This window comes from Convolutriloba macropyga, chromosome 9 (genome assembly GCF_964194025.1).
Source record: "Convolutriloba macropyga chromosome 9, txConMacr16.3, whole genome shotgun sequence".
Lineage (NCBI taxonomy): Eukaryota > Metazoa > Xenacoelomorpha > Acoela > Convolutidae > Convolutriloba > Convolutriloba macropyga.
The window spans coordinates 11,211,922-11,224,962 of NC_134476.1; the positions used below are offsets into that span (position 1 = coordinate 11,211,922).

The 13,041-nt window shown below is 33.2% G+C and overlaps 1 protein-coding gene across 2 annotated transcripts in view; it reads right to left on the bottom strand.

The window, feature by feature from the left end:
- Nucleotides 1-566: 566 nt before the first annotated feature.
- The window catches only part of LOC142346033 (chymotrypsinogen B-like), a 31,172-nt gene continuing 18,697 nt past the window's right edge, over nucleotides 567-13,041 (bottom strand). The window contains exon 5 of one of the 2 annotated variants that reach the window (XM_075398516.1): nucleotides 567-745. In XM_075398516.1, coding sequence (XP_075254631.1) covers nucleotides 610-745 — 136 coding nt within the window. In that variant the 3' untranslated portion in view covers nucleotides 567-609. Of the gene's footprint in view, nucleotides 746-5,708; nucleotides 5,884-13,041 lie in introns of those variants that run through there. The other variant, XM_075398515.1, reaches the window with a different exon arrangement.

The following is a 13,041-nucleotide window of genomic DNA, read 5'->3' on the forward strand; positions in this document are numbered from 1 at the left end:
CTCTAATGGTGAGACATTGTAAAATTACGGTGAATTTAGAAATGAATTTTTATAAGAATTGCAATTCTTAGCGGTGAAATTTTTTTTGACCACATAAGCGCTGAAAAAGAAAATTTCACCGCTTAAAAGTTTTTTTTCACCGCTTTCATCGCATTGAGCGCAAATTTTACACTTTTTATTCAAATTCACCGCAAATCTTACATCATTCGCGATTCTTAGCGGTGACACCTCGACCCGGATTGCCAGGATTTGAACCTTCTACCCATTACTAATACCCACCTTCTGCTCCACTGCACCACCTCTCCTTTCCTGTACGTTTTTATAGCGACAAAAACTACGCTAATCGACAACTCTTGCATCAAATACCAACAATACCGACAAAAGGGACGACAATCGACAGTTCCCACACAAAAAACGGACAAAATCGACAAAAATTGGCGCCTTTTGCGTCAATTTCGTCGCATTTTCTCAGCACGGACAAATAATTTATCAACACATAGGCAACCTCTCCTTTAACAGTCCACGCAGCGTAATGGTTTAACATATTGGTATAACGGAAAAGACGGAAAAATGAAAACTTTTCAAATTCAGTCATTTACATTTTCTGTTTCATTGTCTTGGATCAAAGTAGGGGCTGTGCATCAATATAGTCAACCTCATCCAATGTTTAGAGTGGTCCACTCTGGCGAAGAAGCTGCCTCCGTTACACCTAGGCGAGGGGGCCAGCCTCAGTGACCGGTGATAACTAAAACAAACAAAAAAACCAATACTGTTTTTAAATAGAAGTTCAAGTTAGTTTGCCTCCGCTAAAAATTAGAACTTAGAAATGATAAGGTGACTTATGATGTTTGAAATCATTTCACACATTCATTTTTGGCGTGTTTAGACTTTATTAAACTACAATCATTGTCGTAAACGCACAAATTGCAGTTTTGCATAGTAAATTTCTTGTTTTTTAAATCAATTTAGAAGTTAGAAGAAAGTTTTGGATTTGGAAGAGCTTAGTCAACTGCGCACGAAAGCAAAGAGAACCAAAGTGCTGATTCTTCACAATGGAGTTTGAGAAACACAAGCTTGGTTAAAGACACTTCAGTGAGGAAAATCATTAATAAAATTTGAGAAAAGAAAACGAACGTGGTGACCGAGAATTACCAAAATTTCAACGAACACCTCTTCTGATTTTCCTCATCAAAAACTAAAATATTCAAACCCCATCCATTTGCAAATTCTATTCGGTCTTTCTTAGCAGTCATTTGAAAAGATGTAGTTAGAAAATTGGTTTAAATTGCTTTTTTGTTACTCTCTACTTTTTGCAATTCAAATTATTCTTGCTTTTTTGCAATTCAAAAAATTTCATTCTTAACATATCTGGAATCTTTGTAGTCTTTTTTTTGTGAATCACCTTGTAGTTTGCCTGCATGCAGTAACCTCTCCCATTATAGTCAATCTCCGTTGCCTCTCCCATCTCCGTTGCCTCTCCCATCTCCGTTGCCTTGGCTAACAATTAAACTTCATCAGCGAGACTCTCATCGTCCAGGGGTACTCGAACAAGTGTTAGCCACCTTGGCGTAAGTAAAGGGATTAGTTTCAGTTTTCTCAATTTCTTTTGTAACGGCATGGTACTTTTGGAAATAGAAAAGTAATGAAATATAACTTTTCAGCAATTTTTCTTGAGCTTTGCAGAGAAACTGTTGTTTTTGCAGAAATTTTTTTCCTTGTGATTCTATTTTCTGTTCTTTTAATCAAGTCAATGTCAACTGATTTTCTTTCCTTATGTAACCCTATACTGTCAAACTTGGAGATAAATCGACTTGAAGAATTGAAGGAGCTGCCTTGTCCACTCGACCGCTCATTGGATGGCTAGATTTTCTGGTAGGTCGAAAGATTGCAAAAGGCAAGTAAAATTATCAATTGACAATTTAATATCAAAAATTTTCGATAAGGACAGTTCCCAAATCTGATAACTTTTCTGCTAGAGAGAGTGAAATGATTATGTTTTCTCTTTCCCGTTGGCATAAAATTCCCTAACGGAAAACGAAGTTTAAGGGCGAAGTAAAAATTTGTTAAAGTAAAAATATCCCAGTATTGGTAAGCAATTGCCTGTTCTTACCCCATATAGTCCACCACTGTCTTTTCATACCCGATATCGGTGAATCACGGTCTTTTCAAACTCGAAATGTGTTGGCTACTAATATATGGTTTATAAATGGGTTATGTGCATTACTGTAATTAACCAAGCTTCAGCAGAAACACAAACCACTTGCTCGGCCGTCAAAAAGTCCTTGTGGTACTTGCCATGTGACATTAAAATCGTTTCTCTCAATTTTTCAAGTTTTTTCAAAATAAAATCAGGTTCAAATTTTGGTATGAAATGTCGTAAATTTCTAATTCTAACACCAATTGTTTATAGGGTTAAGAGTTTGTTTGTTAATTTTAGTTGCGCCTTTTTCTTCTTGCTGACCAAATAGCATCAATTTTTGAGTTAACTGAATGTCAAAAAAACTATCAGGAAAAATTGTTTTCCTAGAATTTGTTTTCGTTTTTTGAATAACTCAAAAACATGTGATGTTCTAAGAGATTAGAACATCTTTTGTTAATTTCTCAGTATTGATAATGACTCCGATTTTTTCATTTGAAAGTATCAAGTTATTTTGCTATAATGTTGCATCTACGACACTGAAGGTTGTTTACTCTGTATTTGAGAGCACCCCAAAATTTTGATAATTTTCATACATAGGACTACAGCATGCTTATTAAGATTAAAATATTTCACCTAATAAAATACCATGATATTTTACAGCTTTTTTTTTATTTAGATTTTCTGATGGTTTGTACCGAGATATTTTTCCACACAAGCCTTCATGTTGAGGGAAAATAATGGCAATACACCGTCACTTTTTTTTATCAACACAGTATTTTGCGATAAACTCCAGGAAAATGTACAGATCTTAAAAATTTGAATCTGATTTCTGTTTCATAACGTTGTCATTGGCGTACCGATGGTGTTGCGATTTTCTTGTGCACAGGCGCTAGCAATATCGTTTACTTAGATCGGAAACAAGTGGGCTGGGCAGTAAAACTGTGGCGCACGATTTTCTACTTATGAAAAAAACTGCAATAGATGTACAAACTTCAAACACTGCTGCCGATCAATAAAAAACAGTTTAAAAATACTTGGATGTGACCACTCGTTCTTACGAAAGCCGTTTTTCTAATTCCAAGCTGAATTCATCAGTGTCTTCAAACTTATGAACGCTGCTATTGTTTTTTGTTGCACTCCCATCTGTGTCTGAGACTTTTCAAAAAGGATACTATTTCTTCAAGAGTACCCTTTCCGAAACATAAACTCGCTGTTGTTAAACACATCAAACTTTTTGTGAAAGATGTTATTCAGTTGTAGATTAACTTTTCTAAAGCTTTAACTTTTGCTATCAAAAGAGATAGTCGCTTCTGTTCTTTGTCATTGTCTCGTTTCAATTGTTTAACGGTGTTAAGGAAGTTCCTTGAGTTGTTTTTTTTTGCATTCTCGGTTACATTTTAAAAATTAACATTAGCATTCTCGGTTGGAATAAAAGTTTTGTTTTACTGTTTCTTACTTGTTTGTGGTAAGTATCTCACTATGTTCAACCTGTTTTTTAAATCGAAGTTTTGTTCTTCTGATACTATCATTTGCTTCTATTTCAAAATGGTCAGATGAGTTGACTGGAGAAAAACTGTCTTTTGATGCACAGCATAAGTGGACAACTTTTCATAATTTAACCCCCGGTAGTTTTTGCCAATTTAAACCTGCCACAAAATAACAAATAATTAGTTAATTATAAGATAGTTGGGTAGGCAGTTGCTAAATGTTCTGTGCTTTTCTGCTAAAATTTTTGCCAATTTAGGAGACAATAAGACCAAATTTGTTGATCAAGTGGCACCATTCAGAAAAAGTGCTTGCCCGTTTTTGTTTGCGACAAACTCTTTACAATTTTAGCTAAAAATTTCTAAATTTTCTTTTGAGAAATTTTTGTCTCTCCACACTCAACGAAAACAAAACTATGCTTGTGTACGTTATGCACAGTAACTTATATTAAAAAATGATCAATAATTGTCGTTTTTTAAATCTTCCCACGGTCTTTTCATAGCTATTACAGCCGACTCAACGTCTATTCATGGGTACTTTTTGCGACCCGTGATGAGAACTTCGTCTGATTCAAAAATAAGAATTGTCGGTTTTCATCGGTTTTACTTCGCCAAAACTGATCAAAGCCCTTACGTTTTTTCGTGATTTTGATGAGTTTTCGTCAAAATTTAAACGAACGAACGTCTTGCTGTTCTAAAAATCTTACAAAAAAGACAGTCTTCCCGGGTCGAAGTTAGGTCAAAAAACAATGTAAGATCAGCGTTGAATAGTGGTGAAAAAATTTTTTTCACCGCAAAAGCTCTGGCAACATTTAGCGTTTAATGCATTGATAGCCGTTGATTTTTGTAAGATTGGCGTTGAATTTAGCGGTGAATTTTTGTATGATTTGCAATTTTAGCGGTGAAAGTTTTTTTTCACCGCATCCTGTTAGCGCGGATTTTTTTCATCGCATTCTACTGACAGCGGTATTTTTTTTTCACCGCTTAAGCGGCGAAAGGAAATTTTTCATCGCTACCAACAGAATGCGGTGAAAAAAATTTTGAGAGCTACCAACAATATGCAACAAAAATTTTTAACGCTGATCATACAAAAATTCACCGCAGCATCAATTTTTTTTACAATACCTGAACCAGCACCCAAGCTGGTTTTTTGTCAACGTCAATCCAGACAGCTGCAAATTTATTTGCTCAATTTTAGTTTTACTTATTTTATGACTCAAACATTTTGCTTTTTACAGAAATTACTTGCAGAAGGACACATGGAAAAATTAAACAATTGTTCAGATCAATTTTTATAATACTTCTAATTAAAAAATAACGAAAGCAAGTATCCTTGGATATGGCTAAAAAACAGAACGTTTTTTTTAATATGCTTATCATCTATCCATAACCTGATTATCTATCCGTAAGGTGATCCTCGATCGACAGCATGTTCGACATACAATATAGTATCATTATATCTTTTTAATATTACGAGGTTGCTGGTTATTCAGCAATATTCTTGCATTTTTATACAACAACTCTAATGGTGAGACATTGTAAAATTACGGTGAATTTAGAAATGAATTTTTATAAGAATTGCAATTCTTAGCGGTGAAATTTTTTTTGACCACATAAGCGCTGAAAAAGAAAATTTCACCGCTTAAAAGTTTTTTTTCACCGCTTTCATCGCATTGAGCGCAAATTTTACACTTTTTATTCAAATTCACCGCAAATCTTACATCATTCGCGATTCTTAGCGGTGACACCTCGACCCGGATTGCCAGGATTTGAACCTTCTACCCATTACTAATACCCACCTTCTGCTCCACTGCACCACCTCTCCTTTCCTGTACTCCTTTTAAACCGACAAAAACTACGCTAATCGACACTTCAATCTACATCAAATACCAACAAAAGGACGATAAACGACAGTTCCTACATTAAAAAACGGACGAAATCGACAAAAATCGACTCCTCTCGCGTCGATTTCGTCGCATTTTCTCCGCACGGACAAATAATTTATCAACACATAGGCAACCTCTCCTTTAACTGTCCACGCAGCGTTATGGTTTAACGTATTGGTATCGGAAAAGACGGAAAAATGAAAAAAATTTCAAATTCAGTCATTTACATTTTCTGTTTCATTGTCTTGGATCAAAGTAGGGGCTGTGCATCAATATAGTCAACCTGATCCAATGTTTAGAGTGGTCCACTCTGGCGAAGAAGCTGCCTCCGTTACATCTGGGCGAAGGGGCTGGGCTAAGTGATCGGTGATAACTAAAACAAACAAAAACAAAACAAAAATATTTTTAATACAAGTTCAATTTAGTTTGCTTCCTCTAAAAATTAGAACTTAGAATTAATTTCACACATTCATATTTGGCGTGTTTAGACTTTATTAAACTACAATCATTGTCGTAAACGCACAAATTGCAGCTTTGCATAGTAAATTTCCTGTTTTGAAATGAATTTAGAGAACGCCATCGAAGTCTCATATGAAGAAAAAAAGTGATCACGAAATTGTTTTTTGTAAATATCATGTCTTTTTCTAATGTTCAACTCAAATGCAAACTCAATCATAGTTGAACAAACGTGAAAACATCACAATTTGAGACAACTTTTTTAACAATGAATTTTGAAATAACTTTATTAACATTAACTTAAGGCATCCGATAAGTTTCTGTGACGTAATATCTTAGTTCTTTGAGTAGATAAGATCACTAGCCAGTGGATCATGCGTGCAATTTTTTTCCGTAATCTGATTGAATAATATTGCGCCCAAAAATGAACTTTTACTTCGTAAAACTTGGAGCTCCTAAATAACATTTGCCGGTCAGTATACTTATATTTAAAATCGATATTGTAGCTGAGAAATTCTTTGTGAGCAGCAGTAATTTGCTTATTTTGCGACTGCTTCCATTATATTAAGCAATATTTTACATTATGAGTTGAACTAATTTATGGGCACATTGAACAGATTTTACGTCGGACTCAAGCTACTGTTCTTTACAAAAAACTGCGCAATTTCAAACTGGATTTTTTTCTGGGAAATGAGGGAAGTCGGTTTATGAGAAATTAAATTTATTAGACCTCTGATGATTATGCATCGATTGATATGGAAATCAAAAAATACGGCCAAAGTTCTTTTTGACTAAACATGACTCTAAAATTTGGCAGTTGACCATTTAAAAATGCCATCAGTGCGTTTGTTTTTATAATTGATAGTTTCTACAAATGCTGATTTACATATATTTGCCCACGAATCGAACTGAAATCAATATTCATCTTTAAAATTTGCGCACTACTGCAAGTCTTTTTAAACTTATAAATAGTTTACAAATCCAGAAACTGAGAAAAGTTCTGATAAAATCTATCTAAGAATTAGTTAAAATTGCTCTGCATTGATTCAGTAGAAAAATATTCGGAAAAGCTTGATTTCCCTGTGAACAATTTTTTTCAACACCACGTGTAATCAGACTAATGGAAATTTCTGTGTTGCAAATGGTTTACAAAGCATAAAACAAACGCCACTATTAATGAAGTTAGGTTAAAATGACTACCAAAAAATTCAAAAATTTTTAGTGAAACTGGATTAATTAGTGCGGCTGGAAAATGAAAAATTAGACGCAGTCCACTTAAATAAACTACCCTAAGACTCAATTGCAATTATGTTTGATTTAATTGCAGAAAATAGATAGGAAAAGATTATTATTGTGATGCGGCTGAAAAAAGGTGAGAGCTATGATTTTTTTTTGCATTTTAGCGTTCTAAATTTGAGAAAAACTTTAAAACGGAACTGTTTCCTCGTCAATAGGTCAGTTAGTTTTTGCCTGTTTTTGTTACTTGAAAAAATACTTTAACTAATTTGTCTTTAAAACCAAAGTTTTAGTCTGTGGAATATGGATGTAGTACCTGTTTGTTGCAATCTTTTACGGTTAAACCATTATCAGCACTATCTCATTTATTTAATCCGTTTTTTTTGCAAAAACTGACACAGTATAATTATTGCTCAAAAAATTGTGTCTCTCCAGAAATTCCTTTTCGCTTTTCAATTTAGAGAAGGAATTTGGCCCAACTAACAATTTGGCTTCAAATTTATTCAGAACATCAACTTGTAAGCTAAATGTTTTAAAAATGTTCATAAATCGTGCCGGCATGGAAAGTGCAAAAGGGTTCTCTTTCTTTGAAAAAGATGACAGCAACATAATTTGTTTATATCGAAGAGAAGACAAAAACGACATGATTTTAAATTGAGTTCCTGAAAACTCAATTTTTGAGGAACATGATTAGTGAAACATATTTCAAAATCACAGCCAAAAAATAAAACAAAATTTTACAGTTTTGTTGTTTGGTTCTATTTTAGCATTATGAAATAAATATGAATTAGCTCCAGTTGAAGAATCTTACATATGGAGATATAAAAATAGTTTTTTTTAAGCATATTTAAGAACAGAAAATTATAAAAAAGCACGAAAATTTTAAGTTGAATAAAAATGAAAATGGTCTTTTCTGTGGAACAGTAATGTCAAATGCTCTGCTGTACTGGTGTCCAAGGACTTTCAGGGTAAGACTTAAAAATGCAATCCCATTTAATCGATCCCATTAGTTAGTGAGAATTTATAAACATATTTGCTGACCAGAAAAGCCTTTCTAAAGTTTTATTTTTCCCCTTAGACAAATTTTTTGGTGCGATAAACGTGTTCACCAATTTTTCATTGAAAATACACTTTGTGAGCTAAGAAATAACATCATTTTTTCCGATATTGCTAACCCGTCAAAAAGATTGCATACCTTGATTCGAACTAGACAGACATATTACAATTTTCATTCAAGATGAAGAGATGCAGCATTTTTTATCGTCAATTAGTTCCTGCAAACTCATATTCCCTATACAAAATTAGACAAAAACAACCAACCTGTAGTCATTCATGAATTCAGTCTCAAAAAATTTTAAAAAATACAAATTTTTCTTGGAAGTTTATATTCCAAGAGTCTTTTTGTGGATATTTCAGAATTGATGATATTATGGAACTTTAATAGAATGTCAAAGATTTTACGAAAGAGAGTGTTGAAAGGATTTGAAAACGTAAAAATCACGTGTAGTATTATTCGCGGTGGTTTTGGCCGCCTTATCATTAGCATGGGCGTGACCTAAATCAACTTTGACCTAAAAATTATTTCTGGCAACAGTCTTAAAAGCTCAATATAAACTGATTACTTCAGGTTAGCAGTCGATAACGAACAAAAAGGCTTGCTAATTGATGTTTCCGAATTCTAGAATCCTGAAAAAATTTGGAAGGTGTTGGTGTGCTTTCCTTTTTTAACCGTTCACAGAAATATTGAGGCAAGCAATGGTTTGTTTAAGGCTACAAGAAGAAAATATACGTTAAATGCAAGTTTTAAAAGAGAAAAAGAAGTTTTAATTTTATCCATTTTTAATAGCTGTCACATATCTCGCCACAACTTGAGCTTCTACTTTCTTCTTTTTGAACATGACATCTGTTTTTAAATGCTGAGCTTTAGAGATTAAAAGTTTAACGTGAAGGAAAAATCTTTTTAAGAATTTTTGTTTTCATAACAGTCCCTCCTTCATAAATAACAACTTCAGCCTCCCACATGGCCCAACATTTTTATCCACATCTACACACCCCTACCGAGCACCCCCATCTGCCCAAACTCAACCCCCACCTAATGTAACACATCTAACCCCTTTATATATAACCTTTATATAATAAGCTATGTTGGGCGTTTCAATTCCTGTAAAAAAATGTGCAATCAGTGATAGATGCAGCAGCTACCCAGGCGGCATCAAAAACGGCCCCCTCCACCCCCTCCAAATAACTAAATGAGGAAAATTAGGAGGCCAAATAAAAAATAATTTCGGACATAAACCGGACGAAGATTGAAAACAGATATGAAAATAACTCTAAAGCAATTTCTCAAGTAGAAAAACAACAAATATCATAAAGTGAACAATTAACTTTACAAAAGAAAACAGAGTCAAAAATCAGTCAAGAAATGAAAAAAGTCAGCACTGCACTCACTTTGAATTTATGAACGAGAATTCAAAAACAGATTCAGACAGAGGTTACCCAAGCTACTTAATCACGAGATAAGTCACAATTGAACTCAATCATGTATGCCCTTGAAACTTATTATATGGTTGTTTTATTTAACTTATTAATTGGTTGCTCTAGTTAATTGGTTATCAATTCAGATAATTAAGTATATACTCAAAAGAAAAACAGAAAAAACACTGAAAAAAAATCTATTGCTTATAAAATAATGTTGCAAACCAAACAAAGCACCAAAATAAGCTTAAAAATCAAAAACCGCCGGTGCAGAAGCTGCAAAAGATTGTGTATGAAGCAACTAATTAAGTGAGCTCTTGTCAAAAAATTGAGTTAAGCAGTGAAAAATTAATATTGAAAGAATCTGTTTTTCTAAATTCTTTTTTGTTTTTGAAGCAAATATCAAGATAACAAAAACGAGTAACAAACTTTTAGAAGTTTTCATTATGCCTGGCGAAACGAGGAATTATCTGCACTTCAATTGATATCAGCAAGAGTAAAAAAAAATATAAAAAGCACCTAAAATTGAAACGTTAAATAAAGGCAATAACCGAAAAGTTTTCCGACCTTTCATGAATTTTTTTTAAAAAACTTTTAAACGAAACTGATGCTTATCCAGCAACATAAATGGCAGTATAGATTCCATTAAGTTGATTTTTGACATATGAAACTATAACAAATCATATCGAAAGCCAAGACAAAAAACAACTAAGGCCCTCAGGACTGGACTCATCATACTGTCGGCCATAGAAAACGTTAGCTACAAACCCTAACAACTCAATAGCTTCTCATCTCCCACTATTGCAATTAATGAGATGTTTCGTTTCTCAGACTGTAACAATTCTATAGACGATATCATCTGGTGCCGAAATTCAAAAATACAAATTTTTTTTTTAGTAATACAGTCCATTTCAAAGCCTTCAAAACAATTGACTTCAAAAAAGACTACATAATGTCTTTTTGAATCCATAGAATATCAAAGTGACCTCTCAGGATTAGAATGCAATACGTTGACAAAAAATGGACAAAATTTAAAGGAAAACAAATGGTGTTAAAGTCAACACGAAAATCAAAAACTGTCCACAGACCAATTCACACAACAGCAGTTATGCACGACTGAGAAGCTAGCATTGCTATACTCAGTAGTGCATGTTTTGTACTTAAAACTTTGATAGACTTTTCAAAGGTTACGTAAGTGTTTTAAAAGAGGGAGATAATACCTGTAAGATCTGTTTTCTTATTTTCACCAGAACAAATGGAAAAACAGACATTAAATCAAATCTGATGCAATTTAAGATTTAGTGAAAAGGCGAATTTATCAGATAAACAGCTGGTTTTTCCGCGCAACAACACATGAAATTGAGATCTATTACGTTTTCAAACTTAAATTGAATATTAATCAGATTTGCTTACCTCTCATTAATTTCTGTTCGACTTCCCCTTGGACTTCAATTTAGATGTATATGGGAAAGCAGAAATTAAGCAGAAGAGGAGCTTTACTTATATATAATTCTTTCAAAAATGACGTTCATATCTTCACTATTTGAGCTCCGACTCCCCCTTTTTTTGAAAATTAACTTGTTTTGAATGCTCAGCTTTAAAATCAAGATCACAATGTGTGTTTCCAATCTTCCACAGGTAAAAAGTTCTGATAATTTTAAGGGTTTAACGTGAAAGAAAAATACTTAGAAAAATAGCAGTCGCTTCTTCCTACATACCAAACACACCCTACCACATGACCCAATATATTTATCGCATCTACACACCACCACCTAGCACCCCCCATCTGTCCACACATAGCACAGGCATCACAGTAGGTTAAAAAAACTAAAACTGCGGTGCAAATGTCGATAAGATTGTGTGCAAAGCAATTAAATATGTGAGTTCTTGTCAATGAAATGAATTAATGGGTAAAAAAAATTATTGAAGGAACCTTTGTCTCCAAAATCTGTTTTTCATTTTGAAACAAAATATCAAGATAACAAATACGAATAACTCGGATTCAGAAGGTTTTATTATGCCTCGAGAAACGAGGAATTGTCTGCACTTGAGTTGATATAAGCAATAGTAAATATAAAACTTATTAAAAACAACAAATACTGAAAACTAAATGTAAGCAATAACCAAAAATTGAAAAAATTACCCCACTTTTTATGCAATTTTTTATGAAAATTCAATCGATTTTTATCCAGCAACACAAAAGGGAGTATAGATTCAAAAAGGTTGGTTTTTGACGTATGAAACTTTAAAAATATCGTATCGAAAGGCAAGACTAAAATAACAAGGAAGACCCTCAGGACTCATCATAGTGTCATCATAATGAAAATGTTAGCTAAAAACTTTAACCACTCATAAGCTTCTCATCTTCCACTACTGCAATTAATGAGATGTTCCATTACTCAGACCCTAACAATTCTACGGACAATGTTATCTGATAACGAAACGCAATAATTTACAATTTTTTTAATGAAACTGTTTTGTTTCAAAGTATTCAATACTATTGACTACAAAAAGACTATATAATATCTTTTTGGAACTTGAAAAACATCAAAAAACCTCTGAGCATTGGAATACAATATGTTAACAAAAAATGGACGAAATTTAAAAGAAAAAACATAGTGTTAAAGTCAAAACAAAAATCATTTGTTGACCACAGACCAACTGATACAACACAACAGCAGTTATGCACTATTGAGAAGCAAGCGTTGCTATACTTTGGACTCTGATAGATTTTTAAGAGACTGTTAAAATCAGTAAGATCCTTTTTCTTCACAGGAAACAAATGGAAAAACAGACATTAAATCAAATCTGATGCAATTTAAGATTTAGTGAAAAGACGAATTTATCAAATAAAGAGCTGGTTTTACAGAGCAACAAAACATCAAATTGAGATCTATTACGTTCTCAAATTTAAGTTAAAAATTATTCAGCTTTGGTGACCTCTGTTTAATTTCACCTATACTCCCCCTTAGCCTTCAAATTAGAATCATAAGGGAATGCAAAATTAAAAAAGGAAATTGACTTATGCACTCACATAAAAGTCTAAAACGAAAAGGCACAATCAATTAGAAATCAGGCAGGCTAAATAATCCGAAACTAATTCGTGAGTGTGCTATTTCAGGTTTGGCCTTGACAAATACCAAACAATTTTTCTAGCAAATAATTTATCAAATCACATGAAACCACATACCGGAAAATAGGAAATAACAGAAAATTTCTGGGTAAAATTTGCTAGAAATTATGGTTTAAGAATTCGGAATTCAAAAACAACCTAAACGCAAAATCCGCAAACAAAAATTACAGAAAAACAATTTTTTTCACTACAGAAGTCAATGAGACCTTAGTACTCATTTTGTTTCAGAGA